The following is a 19,618-nucleotide window of genomic DNA, read 5'->3' as shown; positions in this document are numbered from 1 at the left end:
CCTATTTTTCCTTGCTAGTCATTTACATTTTGTGCCATTCGAGAGTGATCACTGTTTTGTTGAGCAAAAGATCTTAAAAGACTCGGCTTCTTGATTAACTCTTAATGATAATTAGCAAGAATAATAGAAGACTTGCACTCAAGTCCTCTGTTTAATTTGAATTACTGAACTGATAATTATCCGTTAATGACTTTCCAGATGTTCTTGTACTTAGGACTGCTCTTGCTTGACTCGAATTTCCATGGCAGGAATAGGCATTTTCTAAGAACTGGACTAATTTTCAAAAACGTAGGCAATGTCCCTGAATGTACCGTCAGTTCGAATTATTCTGTTCCTCTCTCCAAACCTGCTTAAAGAGAATAATGGTGAGAACATCTTCCAAAACAATTGTATGAATAAGAGATTCAATTGTTCAATTGATTTAAAAGAGATCTCTTACCCACGGCCAGCCATCATCCAAATCAGGAACTGTTGGAAAGAAAATTTGCTGAAAAGCACGTCCCACATGAACAGTCTGCTTATTTCTAGAGTTGATAGATACTGGAAAAGGAAAAAAACAGCTAAAAATGAAGACGAACAGAGACATGCACAATCTGAGATCAGAGAGAAACAGGGTAGCAAAAACTTACAGACAATGGGCCAGATCTAAATTTCATGTATGGTGGGTAGAAGGTGAGTGCTTTTAATGCCATCCTGGCGGCTGCAGGCACCATCACTAACTCGGAACATTCTTTTCTTCTCGTACCTATGCATAATGAAGCCATAACAATCAGAATCCAAAGCTCCATTTCTCTGCATAATTCTGTTCCCATCTTCAGAGTTCTGAAACCACAACGAAGGTGGTAATTTCATTGGACTGTTGAAAATCAAAGCCTCACTTGGCAAACTTGTCGAGCTCAAGAATAAGCTGGTAACAATCCTGCGTATACAATTTGCAAATGTCAACATAAATAAATACGAGGCTGTGGGAACTTGCAAAATGGAAAAACCTCTACATTCCAAGTCTCAAATCCAAACCAAATAAAATGATTAAAGATACTAAAACATCTAGCGATTTTAATGCGGAACAAGACAAATTCACTATGGATTGTAACGCACAATGTTTCCCTTTTTTTTCTTGGTTTTTTTTTAAATCACTCAACTTTTTTTTTTTCAATTTGATCCTTTTATATAAAGTTGATTTGAGTTTATACTTGATTATTTGTTTCGGTTGACTTGATATGAGATTCTTGTGATATTGAAAAAAAATCCAATGCTAGATTAATGATCGATTTGACAAAATAAAATTTAGTTTTATTGATCTAAAACAATTGAAACTTCAAGGACCAAATTTGAAATTGAAACAAATATCCATCCCATTTCTTTTTGTCAAATTAGGGAATGAATTAAACGAAGGGAAAAAAGTGACAGGTGCACATTTTTGGTATCTTTGGAATTGTCTCGGTAGGGGATTCCTTACTCGGTAGCGTGTGATGACGACGGAGCTCCAATGTGGCTCCAATAACTCATTCTTCTTTTTTTTCTTTTTCTCTCTTTCCTATCTTATGCATTTGATTTCTACACCAGACTCTCTCTAAAATAGCAAAAGTGAGTTGTCATTTTTTAATGTCAAATTTGGTTCTTATTCTTTTGATTGCTATTTTTAGCAATAATTATTGTTTAGTTTTACAAAATTGACGTTTGATAAACTATGAAATGATATTTAAAATCATGAACAAGTAAGACAATACGGGATGGAAGAAATATTAAAAAAAATGATTGAAGTGCAACATAGAAGGAAGACAATCAATTGTGAATTGCAATAGTTACTTGTAATGTTTTTCTTTTTTTTCTTAACCATTTATTTATTTTTAGTCACTTAACTTAGTTCTTTCAATTGAGTCATTTTACATTGAGTTGATTTGGAATTGAACTTGATGATTTGTTTCATTTGGCTTGATATGGATTTCTCATAATATCAAGAATAAGTTTCAGCATTGAGTCGAAATTGAAACAAATGTTCACCCCTTTCTTTTTGCTAAATCACGGAATAAATTGAATGAAAAGGAAAAATTGACAAGTGCTTGTAACACACGCATCAATATGTGAGGAAGACTGCTACATTGTGACGGCATGTATGGTTTCCTCCCGGCTCTAAAACTGACTTTTCTTGATATTTTTGGAATTGTCTGGGCAGAGACTTCCTTACTTAGTAGCTCATGATAATAACAGAGCTCCAATGTGACTTCACCAACTCATTTTTTTTTTCTTTCTTTTCCTCTCGCATCTCCTCGGTTTCTATGCCTGACTCATTCTAAAATAGCAAAATGAGTTATCATTTTTTTAGGTCAAATTTAATTATTATCTTTTTTTTATTGATATTTTTAACAATAGTTTAGATTTACAAAATTAACATACGATCAACTACGAAATGATATTTTAAAATCATCATCAAGAAAAGACAACGTAAGATAGTCCAAAAGTGATCCATATTTTGTGGTGACTCAAAGGTCACTCTCCCACCAAAAGGGGCCAGATGATAGCTGAGGCGTAGGGAGCATCATTGCTTCCTTTTTATCCGCTCTTATTGGTGCCCATAGAATATCACAAGTGGGATATGACAAGGTTTCGTGACTTATCCCACTTCTTGAGCACACTTTAATACCATTCGAGTTTTTTACGAGAGACACTAGGGCACCCAGCTTTTTGCTCAAGATTTGTGTCCACGTTACTTTCCATGAAAAGGTTTTTGTTTATGAACCACACCTTTTTCAGAAACACCAAAAAATTATCAAAAATCGATATTTGGCTCATAATCAACAACAAAATCAGAAAGACGGTTCCATTCATTGAGGTGACAGCAAAGAGCAGCAGTCATTTGCAGCAAGCATGAACATAAATTGGCAAAAACAAAAAAAACAAAAAGAATTTATACATTATAGCACACTAAATACGGATCAATGAACAATGTTACACAATCAAAAAGTGACTATTTTACTGTTATCAAAGAAATTTTCACCTGGCTACAACAATTTGATTCCTACATTAATACCTATCCTACACCAACCAAACCAAGGGCAATTCCATGTTGGGGAAGAATATATAATTCTAGTGAGGATTTATACAAAAAGGTGGACATTCTTCAAAGTCAGATCTGTCTCTCTACCATTGCATGAGTCACTGTTACCCTGTTATCTGGTTCTGTCATCCTCTCTCCAATGCCTGCCCATAACGGCGACCACCCTCATCTGTTTTCAGACAAATTATCACATATGCATTCAACAAACAGGATGAAGTTCTATCCAAGGACTACTACTGGTCTAGTATTATCAAGGATTGCATGCTCATTTTCAAGGATTGCAAGCACTAAGAATTTATGACACGAGAATTTTGTCCACTGTTATAGAAATTTTATAACTTATTTGTTTGGTGAAAATAATATTAGTGGTTTCAGAAATGGAAAGGGAGAAGTATGTAATTCAAATGTTGTGTAAAGATCAGCTTTGAATGAAGGATTATTGCCTTAACCCTGTGTGGTAAAAATAGAATTAGCAACTAAAAAACATAGATGAAGGGGAAATATGTGATTCAAATGTTGTATTATTAAACATATAGTACCCAGGATAGCATATCTGTTCCCAACTACCTCTGCCGAAACAAGATCTTTGAGACAGCCTATGTAAGAAGTTCAAATTTAACCTCAAGAGTGATATGAACAAGAGGGTTATAGAAAATGATGGTCATCTAAATCTAGGGCGGCCAGAAATGCTTCTACTTCTTCAACAAAGCAGATGATTATTTATTTTGGAAACTGTTTAGTCATATCATATCAAATAGTTTTTACAAGCACACAACTATTATTCAGTTATCTGAAAACCGACTGGCATGAGGCAAAGTAAGCATGTGAGAAAGTTACAAGATGGTATGATACGTACCACTTTCACCATCAGAAATATCTGCAAGCCTTGAAATTGCATCAACAAGTGCTTGCTCATGATCCTGATTTGAGAGAATTAACCACTCAGATATGCAAATTTGATGAATATGCTGGTGAAAGTGGAAAAGAAATTGGGAACAGGCAAAAGAATCCACCACAGTTTTTTGTCTGACCTTCAATACTTTCTTTGCTTTGTCAATCTCAAGAGGATCAGGATGATTTGCACTGAAGACTCTCTCTACCTGTTCAAATTTACAATTGATTAAATAACCTGTGCAAAAAGTTACACATTTTGAATTCATCAACATTTTTCACTTACTTCTCTGATTAGAGTATCTGTATGAAGAATTTGGATATCATCAGGCACCTTTTTTCCAATCCCATTCTGTGAAGGCAACAAATCTTTCCTGGATTGACCTTTTGTTACCCCTCTACTTCTTCCAGGACCAGGACCACCATCCCGACCCATTGCCCTATTTATCCCATGCCCTGAACCACCATAATTGCCACGATGAGAAATTCCAGGGTCCTCATCTACCCATTGTATATCACCAGGAGAGATCTGCAAGAAAAAGAATGTCAGTCAATGGAAGTTTAAACAGAAACCACCTCTTTTATTCATGGTCTAAACAGTTGATCCCAAATTGAATATTTGTACCATGCTCCATAATTGTTTGAACGCTGGATCTACATGATATTTTAATTAATGCGTTTCTACAAAAGGCTTGCATGCTGTCTTTGTAAACCTTGGAGCTTGTTTTTTGGTTCAGAAAGCCACACACACATATATATATATTTGGTTATAAAATAACTGTCATCCTTCATGCCATTTCATCATACTTTCAGATACATCATTGAGCTACTTCATCAGCCTTCTGATATGAGCAATCTTTTGCTTCTTGCAATGTAAGAATCATAAACTAACTACTTCAATGATTGCAATCTTAGGCATAATCCACGAGAGTAGAAAAGAAACCAGACAAGTGCAAATATTTGGAATTGCCTTCTCAAAGCAAAGAATTATCCAAGTCAGGGTTAAGCAACTCTAAAGAATTTAATAAAAAGTATCAGTTAAGTACAGCAATTATGAAACGCATTCATTCACAATTTGAGGTCTGTTACTCTGGAAACATAATGCAGGTGCAACCTACTTTTCATTTCTTTTTCATCAGTGAAAACAAATCCCACAATATAAAAGCTTTAGGCAATATGGTTTTACAGGGCTAAATTGCAGTTCAAAAGCACAATCCATACAAGAAACAAAACAAGAAAAAAATTAAAATAAAATAACTGATTGACAAAGCAATACATATACCTCTGACAGATTAACCCATTCCCATGTCTCATTTGCTGTTCCCATATCATATACCAGAGCATGCCGCCCCTAACAATGGTTATAAGTGAGCTACATAACCACTTGAAAAAAAAAAAAGCCTAAATCAATAAGCATACATACCTCAATTGGATTGTAGTCAGTTATAACAGCCTCATAAAAGTGATTATCATCAGGCCACCTAGTTTTGACTCTCTTCCCAATATATTGATCAGCACCTTCAGGAACAGCACCGGAAGATATTCTACTTGCAACTTGCCCTCTTCCAGATGGACCTGATGATGGGTATGGAATGGACTTCATTGAAGAAGCACCAGGTAAACCCTGAGAAATGGAAAAAAGAAATATTAAGAAAATAGATGTATAAATGAGTAGAACTTGCCAGCTTTTGAGTCTCAAGAATATTCACTCACAGGTTTTTGCTTCTTGCCCTTGGGTCCTGTTCCCGGTCCACGTTTAGCAGCAGATGAAGATGGCTGGTGCGATGCAGACACTGCTGGTGGGTGAAATGATGGAGAAGGCCCAACAAAGGACTGAGAAGGTATTGACGATGTCATCTTCTGTTTCTTGCGAGATGCAGAGACAGTAGGGCTAGGTATTGGATCATGAACAGCTTGACCTGTAGTGAGCATGCCAGATTGATGCCCACCTGCCTGTCTCCATTCCCTAATGGCATTGCCCAAAATCATACACATTAAATACAAAAAAAAAAAAAAAAAAAACCAATACCTGCTCTGATCAAACAAAAGGGGTTTCATTTGCAAAGTAAAGAAAAGATTGCTTCATCATCCAATCATACCTTATCCTCCGTATTACATCATCTGCATTAACCCGAGCAAGAAGCTCTCGGTGCTCCTCATTAGACAATCTCAACTCCTTTCTAAGCTCTGTTATCAAGCTTTCCTTCTCCTGAAGAAAATAGATATAATGTAGCTGTTAATTTAAACCCGATGGGACAAATTTAAAGTTATTAGAATTCACAAAAATATTATGACAAGAAGTACCCAAGTGATGGCATCAGCTTGTGCTTTAAATGCTCTTAGAACTGAACTGTATGCTTCTTGCTCAAGTTGGTGAATTTGAGTCTCCATATCAGTTTCACCATACATTCTAGGATAAGGGACTGAACCTCCAACTGGTCTTCCATTCCCTGCCACACGACCCCCTCTGGGAATTCTGTTTTGATGTGACGGGGGAAGATCATCATCAGTTCCTGGAATCCAGCAAAGTCAAAAACAGGATTATAAAATGACTTGAAAGAGGCTTTAAATAAGGTATTTAATCATTGAAAGTGCAAGGTCCATGCACAAAGCCTTTCTCACAACTGGAAGCATCACCAACATGAATTCCATGAGGGCTGATGCCCTTATTTCTAAAGATTCAAGAATCTTGATAATTTTGGCAGCTTGTGCCTCCAAATGATTTTGTTTGGAATTAGAGAAGATTCATTGAAGGTCATTACCACAATATCACTGAATTGCATTCAGGTTTTCTCTACCATTTAGTATCAAGTTTGTTGAATAAAAAATTCTAAGCTTTGCTTTATAAAACAATCAGTGGCAAGGTTTTCAAAAATCAAAGCCCATATTATATTTTATTCATTGACAGCACAAATTCCAGATGAAAGTTACATGAAGGGAATTTCCAGAAGATAAAAAGCTCAGGTTTAAAGAAAGATTTGAATTGCAGAGTACTAACATTATAAAAGAAACCCAAAGCTAGGAAACAAAATCCATATTCAAAGTGTAATCAATGGCATGATAGGGTATTCAGCTACTTGCATATCAACAACTGCTAAAAGCTCGCATGTATTTTGAAGTTGACATTCAACAGTGTTCAAAAGCAAACAAAATGCCGATACCAAAACAGTGCATCATTTTGTTTAATCTCTCTGCAGCACACCCAAATGCTACAACTCCAAAGGCAGAAAGTTACACTCTTTAAGTTGCTCAAGCTTGCTATTTATAACTAAAGTTTCTAATTTCAACACTCAAAAGAACATTCAAGAACACCCAAAACACTACTGCCCATCACCAAAATCCAACAAACTTCAATTACCAAAGCACAACTTGCGAAAACTATACTTTCAAAAGTACAATTCCCACTTAACTTGAATAAAATAACACTCCAATACCAATCATAATTACCATCAGACCTCACTATTGCCTGAATGATACCAATTCAAACATCAAATAAACCTCAAAAAACAATATCTTTCAAAAACAAAATCTCACACTTCCTATCTAAAAAATGCCATCTTTTTCCTCCAAAAAAAAAAAAAAACCAATCAATTTGCAAACACCTCATTAAAACCCAACAGTTTACATATCAAAATTCAAGCAAACCCTAACCCTAATCAATAAAAAAAACCCATTATTTAACCCTCTAAGAAACTCACTAGAGATATATTTTTTTTTAACAAAAACCCATATAAAGAAACACAAAAAGGTTTGATCTTTGCAGGTAGAAGCTCACCACTGCTATCGTAAGGCTCGTAATCCATAGCCAGCTTTGATACCCAAAACAAAACTCCTTTAGCTCAGCGCCACCGCAAAACAAGCCCTAAATTTCAAAGCCACTAGTGGGATTTGGCTGCAGAGATTTTTAGAACACTAAATAATTAGCTTAAGAACTGAATACGATGCCGTTTAAGATGCAGAAACTGGAAAGATTTATCATCCTCTTTAGCTGACGGATAGACTCTGAGCTTACAGACTGTGATTTTGATTATTTTTTCCCCTTTTTTCCTCAAAAATTAAAAATTAGAAAAAAAAAAAACGGACTTGAAATAAATTATTAAACAGGTGTTATTTAGTTTACAGTGGATTTTGAAATCCGTTAGTGTTTGTTCTCTGTCTTGTAACAAGGAGCCAGCCATGTGCCAGAGGAGAGGACTCTGTGTGTGTTCTTAAGCTGGGGTCCAATAACTTGGGCTTACTGTTTCGTCATAAAAAGAAAACAAACTAACAGATCTTGGTCTGAAATTCTCAGCCCGGATTATGGGATTCTTGGATCTTTAGTTGTTGGAATCTGTAAGCCCATCCCATGATTTATCCATGGTGGAAGATGGATGCCATTCACGCCGTTTGTCCAGGCTTCTGTTCCTGTTTTCTAGGTTAAAAATCCAAAAATGGTAGCTCAGAGAAACAAGACCAACAATTTTTTGGTGGAGAAACGTGTACTAGATAGTTCAAAGTCAAGATTCCGTTTGTTTATGTAAAATAACCTGTTTTTTAGCATATACTAGGTGTCGTTATTTGTCTACATCAATAAAAAATCTATTTAAAAATAAGTATTTTATATTTAATTTATATATTTACCATTGTTGATTACTCACACCACCATTGAATGAATGGTCTCGTTGTATACTGTTACCAAGAAAATTACAAATGTTTGGTATTGTAATATATGTTATTCTTTAAAAATATATTTTTTTAATATATTAAAATAATTTTTTGTAGATTTGTTTTTTAATTTTTTATATCAACACTTTATAATTATCAAAAAATTAAAAAAAAAATTGATGTATTATTTTTTTTTTCAAATTAAACATACTTGATTAATATATTTTCCGTGATGGCTTCTCCCTTATATATGACCAAATTAATTACAAAAATAACAGTGCGGTCATGACTATGACAATATATAGATATTCAAAATGTGTTTTTCGTCAAAATTACGATTTTTTTTATTATAATTAATAAAAATAAGTGGTTTTTGTACGCTTTATCTTTCGTCAAATTGCATCAGCTGAACTCTATTTAAATTGTTGTATACTTGTTAACAATTTTAAAGTGCAAAGGTCAGTCAAGGATGGCTAATTGCTACCTTGCTCAGCGATGTTCATTTAATAATCATTTATATATTCGTTTTATTTTGAGCATCGGTGAGCAAGGTCGCAAGAAACCATCCTTCACTGACTTTTGCACACTTTAAAATTGTTAACAAGTATACAAGGTAATGGAGTTATTTGATCGAAGAGAGAATGTATATATATATATATATATATAAAAGAGTTAAACGCCGAGTGATAATCTAACATGCATAGGTTGAGTAGAATATCAAACCTAAATGATATGCGTTTAACTTTCTTCCAAATCCAATATTCTTAAGTTTAGCTTCACACTAAGTCCATGTACATATGAATTTGACAAGTAAGCAGACTCAACATCTTTAGGTTTAACTACATATCGAGTCCAAATACGTTGTGCTGAGCTCATGTACATATGAGTTTTGCAAATAACCAGACCTAACATCCTTGGATTCAACTACATGTTGAGTCCAAATACGTATGGATCTAGCGAGTTGTCAGACTCGACATGGTTGGGTTCAACTACGTGTTGAGCACAAGTACATGTGAGTCTGATGAGTTGTCAAACCCAACATCATTGGATTCGGCTACATGTTGAGCTCGAGTATATTTGGGTATGACAAGCTGTCAGACCCAACATCCTTGGGTTCAACTATACATTAAACTCAAGTACATATGGGTCTAGCAAGATGTCACACCTAACATGTTTGGGTTCAGCTACGTGTTAAATCCGAGTACATGTGGGTATGACAAGTTGCTAGACCCAACATCATTGCGTTTAAATACGTGTTGAGCCCGAGTACATGTGAGTTTGACGAGTTGTCACACCCAACATCATTGGATTCAGCTACATGTTGAGCTCAAGTACATTTGGGTTTGAAGAGTTGCTAGACTCAACGTCCTTGAGTTCAGCTACGTGCTGAACCTAAGTACATGTGAGTCTGGCAAGATGTCAGACCTAATATGTTTGGGTTCTGTTACATGCTGAGCCCGAGTATATGTGGGTGTGACAAGTTACTAGACCCAACATCATTCGGTTTAGCTACATGTTGAGCCTAAGTACATTTGGGTCTAATAAGTTGCCATACCCAACACCCTTAGGTTTATCCATACTGAGCCCAAATACATCTCAGTCTGGTGACCTGCCAGACCCAATATCATCGGGTTCAACTACTTGCTAAACCTAAATACATATGGGTTTAGCAAGCTTTAAAACCTAATATCATTGGGTTCAGCTACATGCTGAGTCTAAATATATATGAGTCTGGAGAGTTATTAGATCCACCACCTTTGGGTTCAACTACGCGTTGAGACCAAATACATGTGGATCTGGTAAGCTGCTAAAACCAATAACCTTGGGTTCAACCATGTGCTGAGCCTAAGTAAATGTAGGTCTGACGAGCAGGCATACTTAATATCCTTGAGTTTAGCTATATGTTAAGCCCAATTACATGTGGGTCTGACGAGCTGTCAGACCCAATATCCCTGTGTTCACTACACGTTGAGCTCAAATACATGTTGGTCTGACAAAGCTTTCAGACTTATTACCCTTGAGTTTGGCATCATTTCAAGTCCAAGTATGGAACTGACGATCATTGTAGGTCTCATGTTGGGTCATGAGACTTTATTTGTTTATTTTTATGGCTCTTGATATAAAATACTAAAAGTCAAGAATAATTATCTTCCTACACCTCCTAAATGTTTAAGTCTCTTAAGAGACTACCATATTTCCATTAATATTAATATTGTGTAAGGAATATTTATCTCTCATCAATACTATTAGGAAAAAATAACACTTTAACCCCTCCATTCAAGTAACTTGATAAGATTCAGAGGCTATATGCAACTTCTGAACCGCTCAAGTAAAGGGTTCACAATTTCTATTATCTAAATACAGTTTAACGAAAACAAGAACAAAAACAAATACTCTCATTCTTAAGATTTAAAGCCCATTTTTTATTTATTGCAATTTCTTATTAAAAATCACTAACTTTATTATCAGAGAATTCCTAAACCTCACAAAAAATAATTGTTTTGTAGGTGTTAAATTTTCTACCACCAACCATCAACTTAGTGAGCTCTGAAGAAAGGAATATTGACATGAACATGTAATTATTCATTATTCAAACACTCAAAAATCTTATTCTTGAACATATTGAATTTTATAACATCATTATTATTAAATCAATAAAGGCAATTTTCTAATTTTCAATAGTGAAATGAGTAATCCAAACTAAATGGTTTAAGTTCCTAGAGATTTGTTTCTGCTACTAAAGATATCTTATTATTATTATTATTATTATTATTATTATTATTATTATTATCATCATCATCATCATCATCTTGAACTAGAAAATAAAAATTCAGAGGCTTAGTTGTTGAATCGATTAATTACACTAATATTTAATTTCGTAAACTAAAATGTAAAATAAAAATAAAAACACATCTAAAATTTCTATTTAGAGCATTAAAAAAAAAAGTAACAACAAGCAAGAGAATAAAAAAATCTAACAAAATAAAATAAACAGATTATCGAAAATCTCTACTTAGAGCCTAAAAAATATAAGAAAAAATGTATATTAAAAACGATTGGAGGAAGACTACCAATAAAGTAGCCTCAAACCTAAGAGATATTATAGAAAAAATAATTTGTCTAGATATTCATTTTTTTTTCTATTTCCAAAGTATTAAGCCCCCCCACACACACAGAGTACTGTTATAAATTGAATGAATGATATATAGTTGTATACTGTTATGAAGGAAATTGATGACACCCAATATTAATTAATGGATGGTCAACGCAATTGATCAAGTGGTGGTTAATTAATTAATAGATTAATATATTTTTTTCCGTGGTCGCTTCTCCCTTGTGTATAAAGGTATCTCTTTAGCCTCAAAGTATGAATCTAGATCTTGCTAAATATCAGTTCTTACTTGATCCAGCAGCAACACAAATCATTTTGTTCACTATCTGAGAATTGATTTTGGAAAGATAATGGGCCTGGAACCAAAGAATCTTGAATCTTCTATCCCTGTTCCGAGTGTACAGGAGCTTGCCAGCCTGAAACTTGAGACCGTGCCATCTAGATACACAAGAGACGACATGGACAGCATCATCGGCACCGTTCCCTCCGACAAAACTCTCCGTGTGCCGTTGATTGATATGGCCAAGCTGGTCGATTCAGAGTCTCAAGAGACAGAGCTTCAAAAGTTTCATGCTGCTTGCAAAGAATGGGGCATATTTCAGGTAACGTAAAACTAGGCAATTAATATACAAGTTCTAACATGCATGAGCAGTGTGTATATTCAAACATGTTGCACACTCCAGCATGTGAGTTATTTCCCTTCCTTTTTCCCATCAAGAAATAGAACCGACCAATCATAGCTTTTAATTTTATTTTTTTTATTTCATGAACGTGGATAATGTTTTAATGAAAAGTGAAAATAAAGTGATATATATATACAGCACCGGAAGGAGGAATATTATTGAATCCGAGCTTGAGACAAGAGGTGGGAGAGAACACATATTGGATAATTTGTTCTCTTCTTAAACTATCTGGTTCTTTAGCTTGTTGTAATCCAAGTTCTATGTTCTTACTGGAGAGAGCATGGTAACAAAATCCGAGGGAGGGAGATGCAAATATTGCCTTCATTTTCAAATACAAATAAAAATTCCATCCACGAACTATCCTGAAAACTATAAAACTTGAGTTTTATCTGACTTATATCTGACTTATGTGAACGATCTCAACATTGTAGATTTGTAGTGATCATATGCAAAATGTGTTTGTCGTCATTAAGCTCCATTGTCAAAATTACTATATATTTGATTGTAATTAATAATTTGCCTTATGAAATAACTGCTCTTAATTTAAACTCTTTATCTCAAGTCAAACTGCATCGATTGAAATCTATTACCTACTTGTTAACAATTTGAAGTTTTCAAAAGTCAGCAAAGGATAGCTTTGAACCATGTACTAATAAAATTAAGCTATGTGAGCGATATGTCTGCAGTGCTGACAACATTTACTGACAATTTCGATAGCAAATGGTCAAAGTTCGATTTGTTTTACTGTTCTTATTGCCCAGCTGGAAAACGTTGAAGAAAGGCTGAAGAAGCATTACAAGATTAATTTGTCTGTAGTATGACTTTTGAGGATGCTGATGTTAACTTCAAGTCGTGATCAACAAGGAATTCGATCTTGCTTAATTAGTGCGCACCGATGTTCAAAATAAATAAACAAAATCTTAAAATTGAATCTCGTGCTTGAATATCTTGAAAGTGATCTATCTTATAATGGTTACATAATTATTAAGTGTTTGTATTAGATCTATAAAGGCAAATCTCTCATTTTTCAATGGTCACATCAGAAAGTAATCGAACTAAATTGTTAGTTTAAGCTGCTAGAGATTTGATTTTTCTCTCAAGAGATCATACGGCTGATGCTACTAGCCTCTAAAGATAAGTTTTTTTTTTTTTATTATTATTATTAATTGAGTCTTGATCAACTAGAAAAGTGTTGTTATACATAACCTAACAAAGTAATATACCGTATAAAAAAAAAAAAGGTCTCTGAACGTAATGATATGATTTTGCAGTTAATAAACCATGGAGTTTCAGACGAATCACTGAGAAACATGAACAAGCAAACTCAAGAGTTCTTTGACCTTCCCTTAAAAGAGAAGAAACGCTGGGCACAGAAACCAGGAAGCCTTGAAGGCTATGGTCAAGCATTTGTGACCTCAAAAGAACAAAAGCTTGAATGGAATGACATGATTTTCCTCAAAGCTCTTCCCATTGAAGACAGAAACCTTGAAATCTGGCCCGAAAACCCTCCAAAATTCAGGTACTAGCAACTAGTTAGCATCACCAAGTTACTGCTGTTGAGTGTCTTGATGATTAACTAAACAAAGTACATTTTGTCTATCAGGGAATCCTTGGACAGGTATTCTCAAGACATGAGGCAAATTGCTGTTGCCTTAACAAGATTCATGGCCATGGGGCTTGAGATTGAGAGTCAAGAGCTCTACAATGCTTATGAAGAAGGACAATATCAAATAAGGATGAATTACTACCCACCTTGTCCTCAACCTGAAAGAGTTATGGGGCTAACCCCACATGTTGACATCCCTGGCTTCGCTCTTTTGCTTGACTGTGGAGATACACCTGGATTGCAGGTTCTAAAGGATGATCATTGGATTTTTGTTGAACCTTTAGATGGTGCCATTGTTGTAAACATGGGGCAGATCACAGAGGTAAGTAAATAATTATACCAGGTGTTTATGTGAGTAAAATATTTCATATCAACTGAAGAAAAGGGTCTAAACTGATCTCATGCGTGTTTGTTCGGTGCGAAACATAATATGCATAAAATCGGAAAGTAGATTTTTTTTCGAGTTGTGCTCTAATGAATTGATTATGAGATGTATAGTTAGATAATTTAATTGAATAATGCAGATATTAAGCAATGGGCTATACAAAGCACCGGAGCACAGAGCAGTGGTTAACAAATCAATGGAGAGACGATCCATAGTTACCTTCTGCTATCCTAACTTATCTTTCAAAGTTGGTCCTGCCAAAGAACTAATTAAGCTCGGAAGTCCACCTTTATACAAGACTGTCACCGTGGAAGAGTATATCGGATGCTTCTTCAATCGAAAGCTGGAGGTTCCGTTCATCGATGCCATGAAAATCTAATGGCATACACAGACAGAACTGTGCTTTGAATAAATAAGCTGCCCTACAAATTCTCAATTTCTCATAACTTTATGTTGAACGATATATGATTAGAAGTCTGCTTCTAATATTGAGATGTATATACCTCCTACATCATCCAATAAAAAGTTTATAATTTCTATTTTTTAAATATTTCTATTTTTATTCGTAGAGTATTTATCATATAAAAACAAGAATAAATACTCTTGTTCGGATCATGTGAATAAGACAATCGAATAGAAAGCAAACTGAAAAACAACACGTAGCTCAATTCCAAAACAATCTAACATTGAAGGACATGGTGTAAAAATATTAAAATTTTAAAAGAGCGACCCTAAAAAATCAAGCCAACTAAAACCAACTTACAAAACCTGTGATCTATGAGATGGGATCAAGATGAACGAATAGAAAGAAAATCGAAGTAAATCATGAAGCCTATTATCAAGAAAACCTAACTTTGAATGATGGAACCAAAAAATAAAATTAATTCTCAACCAATACAATATTAAAAGATAAAATCAAGAAAAAAAAATTGATTTAGAAAACTTACAAAAATATATCCAATAAAAAACAACAAATAAAAAGATCCAAGACAACCATGTCATTTTAAAATTTTGAAAAACATCAAATAGAAGGAAGATAAAGAAAAAACGAAGCCTAATCACTAATGATTTAAATTTTAAATAATGAAATTTAAAAAAAATCAGCTTAAAAAAAGAAAAAATAATAAACCAAACAAATTCGGACGAACCTTTTAAACTTAAGCTAATATCTCACACTTACAACTCATTAAATCCTAGACCCAAGCTGAATCAAGAAGCTTAATTTCCAACCAATTTAATATTAATTAACCAAAAGTATATCCAATAAAGAACATAAAATAAAAACACCTGAGAAAACCTAGGTCGTTTTCAAAATTAGTGAAAAATTATATCAAAAGAAAATAAATAAAAATAACAGAGCCTAGTTTCCAATTAAATAAATGTTGAAAGATGAAACTTAAAAAACACGAGCTTGAAGAAGGAAAAAATAAAACCAAGTAAACTCGGGTGAACCTCCCTAAAATGGGTTAATCTCTAAAACCCAAAGCTCGTGAAATCGTAGACCCGAGCTTAGTCAATAAGCTCAGTTCCAACTAATCTAATGTTGAATAATGAAATAAAAAATATCAATTTAAAATATCTATGAAAGCAAACAAATAAATTAGTATTAAGAAAAACAATGCTCAAATTTGATAGGAAAAAAAAAAACTTAAGGAGTCTGAAATTTAAAAAAAAAAAGTAAAAATTTATCTCAAACAAAAAAAATAGCAATCAAAAGAATGAGAACTAAATTTAAAAAATTAATAAACTAAAGGAGAATGAAATTAAAAAGAAATTTTAATTTTATAAATTGTTTTAAAAAAATTATTTTAAATATTGAATGATGGAATAGAAAAAGTATTATCAATGTAGAGAATTAGCCAAAAAAACCAAATGAAGAATGACAAATAAAACGACACGAAAATGTTTTTTATGGAAAACAAATAAATAAAAAGAATGGAACCAAAATCCAATTGAATAATTGTTGAATAATAAAAATGAAAAAAAAATAGCTTAAACAAAGAAAAATAAAAAACTAAACAAACCTGACGCAAACCTCCTAAACTGGTCTAATCTCTGAAACTCGCAACCCATGAAATATTGGACCAGGGTTCAACCAAGAAGCTTAATTCCCAACAAATTGAATGTTGAAGGATAAAATTATGAAAAAAAATATCAATTTAAAAAAACTTGCAAACTTAAAAAACTTAACAATCATTACAACATGGATCAAATTTGATAAGGAAAAAAAACACAAGAAGGATGGAATTGTAAAAATAGAAGAAGATCCCAAACAAAACAAATAGCAATAAAAAAACGGGGATCAAATTTAAAAGAGAAAAAATAGAAGAGGATGAAATTGAAAAAAAAATCTAATTTTATAAATTATTCAAAATGAAAGAAATAGTAATCAAAAAGACATAAGTCAAATGTTTAGGAAAAAAAATTAAAGGGGCTAACTTGAAATTTTGAAGGGGTTGATGTTGAATTTAAGAATGAAGAGAGAGATGAAGAGGGAAGAAAAAAAAATGATCGTCAACGCCAAACTGCTGGAGGTGCGTTTAACACACGTATCATCCTTTCAGGTAAGAGGCTTCAAGACCTTTCAAACGTCAATGTGGAAAGTGGTGTTTGGTAACCGAACAACCTTGCACACATCGCCCACTTGTTGGCGCGTATATAGGACACATCAACAAAGTTTTTTTAAAAAATATTAAACATTTATTAAAATATAAAAATGTTAGAGTTAACTTGACATTAACAAAAAAAAAAAAAAACATGATAAAGGGTTTCAAAACCTTTTAAACATCAACGTGGAAAGTGGTGTTTGGTAACCGGACAACCTTGCATGTGCCTCCCACTTGCTAACACGTGTATAGGAAGCACCAACAAAGTTTTTAAAAAAATATTAAATATTTTTTAAAATATAAAAATAGTAGAATGAATTTGACATCAACAAAAAAAAAAATTCATGATAGAAAAACCAAAACGCTTTGGAGGACATAAAAGCCTGTGATAAAAAAAAATAAAGGACATAAAAGCCTCTGGACATAAAGATCATTTACCCCCTGAACAATTTGAAAATGAAAAACACTTAGTTTTTTGTTAATTATTCTAAAAAAAATGAAAAGTAATTAACCCCCGAAACAATTTGAAAATGGCATTGAATCATAGTAAAATGATGATAGCCCAATTCCTGCGTCATTGTTTTTTTAGCCAAGGAAAAATTTGTCAGAATACCAATCCAATGACCAACAGTACACCACAAATCAAATCAAATCAAAAAAAAATTTTAACATTAAAAATATCAAAACATTACTAATGTTTTTTTCTAGTAAAAATAAATTTAAATAGAAAATGAATTAACTAATCCAGGATATGACCGCGATTGGCCAAATCCAACACTAAAAACTAGCCACTCCATAATGTTAATCTTTCCACTGCGTATTCAATCTCATTATTGAAGCAATAACATTTTGCACACAGAGAGTACAAGTAAAAAGAAAATCAGACAGCTTGTTAAAACAACAAACAATAGCAACAAACAGAACAATAAAAGGACAAGAGAAGATGTTCAAATGTTCTATAGAAAAATGTGAATCTACAAACGGAAGCACTCAAAACAACAAACAAGTCCAAAAGGCCATATATTTTTTCACTTCTCCCTATATTTATCTCTTAGGAAAAATGTCACGGTTCTAATGTAAATATACCTTCTTATATGGCTTCGCAAATGACTTAGCTAGAAACCAGCCCATCCAGCAGGTTGAGTAGCTGGCTTGCTCACCGTAATCTTATAACCACCTACGCTCACTTCAGTATTGGACACTGGAATTTGGGAGCTGGTGGCTGGGACAGCTGTAAAATTCTCTGATCCAAAACCCCAGGAATCAAAATCGGATGTTAATTCAGCAGCCTGCTTATTCTGGTGTGCATTTCTGGTTCTAACGGACTGTGGACTGTTGCCTTTTGAAAGATGCTGCTTCTGTGACTTCTTATCATCTGCAAATGCTTGCCATGACTTTGTCTCTAGGCTTAGGGTACTCCAGTCAGATTTTTCTTGCTGTGATGGGAATAAATAAAGTAAAAGACATGGACAGACAGTCTCTGTAGCAAATACAGTGGTGAAAACATCAATGAAAATAATACCGGAGGACTTGCAGATGGTTGAATTCTAGGTGACTTGGTATTTATTTGGTGAGGGAGTTCTAGAAGCTAGAGTTTGCTTGAGCTCCTGTATCTCCTGTCTCTGGGATCGACAAATGGCAGATAGCTTTTCAAATTTCGAAGTTATTTCAGCCTTCTCAGAGTTTACCTGCTTCAGCTGCTCTTTAAGCTTCTCTATTTCAGCCTCTAACGCTTCTTCCTTTCCCCCTTTGTCACGACTAACTCTAGAGCTGAGCTTATTGCTATCAAATTCAGTAACAAAAGTATTAAAAGCCTCATCTTGAAATAAACACGTGGCAGCTGGTTTTGATGCTTTCAGCCTTTCCATGCCTGTTTCTTCCTGAGAAAAGGTTAATTCAAAGCCATTGGAATCCTTGGGCACATGTGATATATTACGCACATTCCTCCTGCCAGCAACATGGGTCTGTACATTTTCCTGCTTAGCAGGACTAGGGCTCCGTTTGTTTGCAGGAAAGTTGTTTCCTTTTGGAAAGTGAATTCCGGGGAAAGTGAATTCCTGGAAAGTATTTTCTGATGTTTGGTAGTGTTATGGAAAATGAACTGGAAAACACTTTCCAGTGTTTGGTTGTGTTATGGAAAATGAAATGAAAAATAATTTATTAATGAATTAATTATTTTTTGAAGTTTATCTAATATATATAAAATATTTAATATAAATATTTAATCACTTACAATAAAAAAATGAAATCTAAAAAGTATAATGATAAATTTTTTTATTAAAATATATAGTCATACATAGCTTATTTTATAAAATATAACTATATATGTCATATCATATTATATAGAAATAAGCTTGTGAAATATTTTTTAAGTAAAACCTATTACTATATTTTTTTCAATTTTAAAAGTTTAAAATTAGTTTTTTTTTCATATGAAGAAAGCCAAATTATTTTATGGTAAGAGTAAGGAGTTATATATTTGGGTTTTTTTTTTGTATGAAGTTTTTTTAAAAAGATAAATAGATTCAAAAAATATTTTGATGGGTTTTTTGTATAAATATTTTTTTTACGGGTAAAGGCAATTATTCCTTTAATATCCTTTTAATATATATCGAATAAACATCAAAAAATAA

General features: G+C 33.5%; 2 protein-coding genes across 2 annotated transcripts; one reads left to right on the top strand and one right to left on the bottom strand.

Moving 5' to 3' along the window:
- Nucleotides 1–2,893: 2,893 nt before the first annotated feature.
- On the bottom strand, nt 2,894–8,386 carry LOC7489297 (protein EMSY-LIKE 3). Its single transcript, XM_002314190.4, has 10 exons — nt 7,725–8,386; nt 6,254–6,462; nt 6,049–6,158; nt 5,663–5,915; nt 5,373–5,573; nt 5,232–5,300; nt 4,236–4,478; nt 4,090–4,158; nt 3,915–3,978; nt 2,894–3,227 (listed from the first exon to the last, which is right to left on the bottom strand). Exons 1-10 carry the CDS (start codon nt 7,750–7,752, stop codon nt 3,184–3,186), a joined length of 1,290 nt encoding a protein of 429 aa, XP_002314226.2. The 5' UTR covers nt 7,753–8,386; the 3' UTR covers nt 2,894–3,183.
- A 3,565-nt stretch (nt 8,387–11,951) lies between these two features.
- Nucleotides 11,952–14,927, top strand: LOC7488166 (protein SRG1). Its single transcript, XM_002313436.4, has 4 exons — nt 11,952–12,307; nt 13,660–13,907; nt 13,992–14,316; nt 14,519–14,927. The coding sequence occupies exons 1-4, from the start codon at nt 12,056–12,058 to the stop codon at nt 14,756–14,758; spliced, it is 1,065 nt and encodes a 354-aa protein (XP_002313472.1). The 5' UTR covers nt 11,952–12,055; the 3' UTR covers nt 14,759–14,927.
- Nucleotides 14,928–19,618: the final 4,691 nt, after the last annotated feature.

The sequence above is a fragment of the Populus trichocarpa genome, chromosome 9 (genome assembly GCF_000002775.5).
Source record: "Populus trichocarpa isolate Nisqually-1 chromosome 9, P.trichocarpa_v4.1, whole genome shotgun sequence".
Classification (NCBI taxonomy): domain Eukaryota; kingdom Viridiplantae; phylum Streptophyta; class Magnoliopsida; order Malpighiales; family Salicaceae; genus Populus; species Populus trichocarpa.
This window is presented reverse-complemented; position numbering and strand designations above follow the sequence as displayed.

Bases quoted from the DNA above. Each gene is read 5' to 3' on its own strand.
- LOC7489297 (XM_002314190.4), bottom strand. From the start codon at position 7,752: ATGGATTACGAGCCTTACGATAGCAGTG. The intron at 5,916-6,048 runs GTATGATTGGAT...CAATGCCATTAG, and splicing joins GATGTAATACGGAGGATAAG to GGAATGGAGACAGGCAGGTG. The intron at 3,228-3,914 runs GTACGTATCATA...GTCTGAAAACAG, and splicing joins TATTTCTGATGGTGAAAGTG to ATGAGGGTGGTCGCCGTTAT.
- LOC7488166 (XM_002313436.4), top strand. From the start codon at position 12,056: ATGGGCCTGGAACCAAAGAATCTTGAATCTTCTATCCCTGTTCCGAGT. The intron at 13,908-13,991 runs GTACTAGCAACT...TTTGTCTATCAG, and splicing joins GAAAACCCTCCAAAATTCAG to GGAATCCTTGGACAGGTATT. The intron at 14,317-14,518 runs GTAAGTAAATAA...TGAATAATGCAG, and splicing joins ACATGGGGCAGATCACAGAG to ATATTAAGCAATGGGCTATA.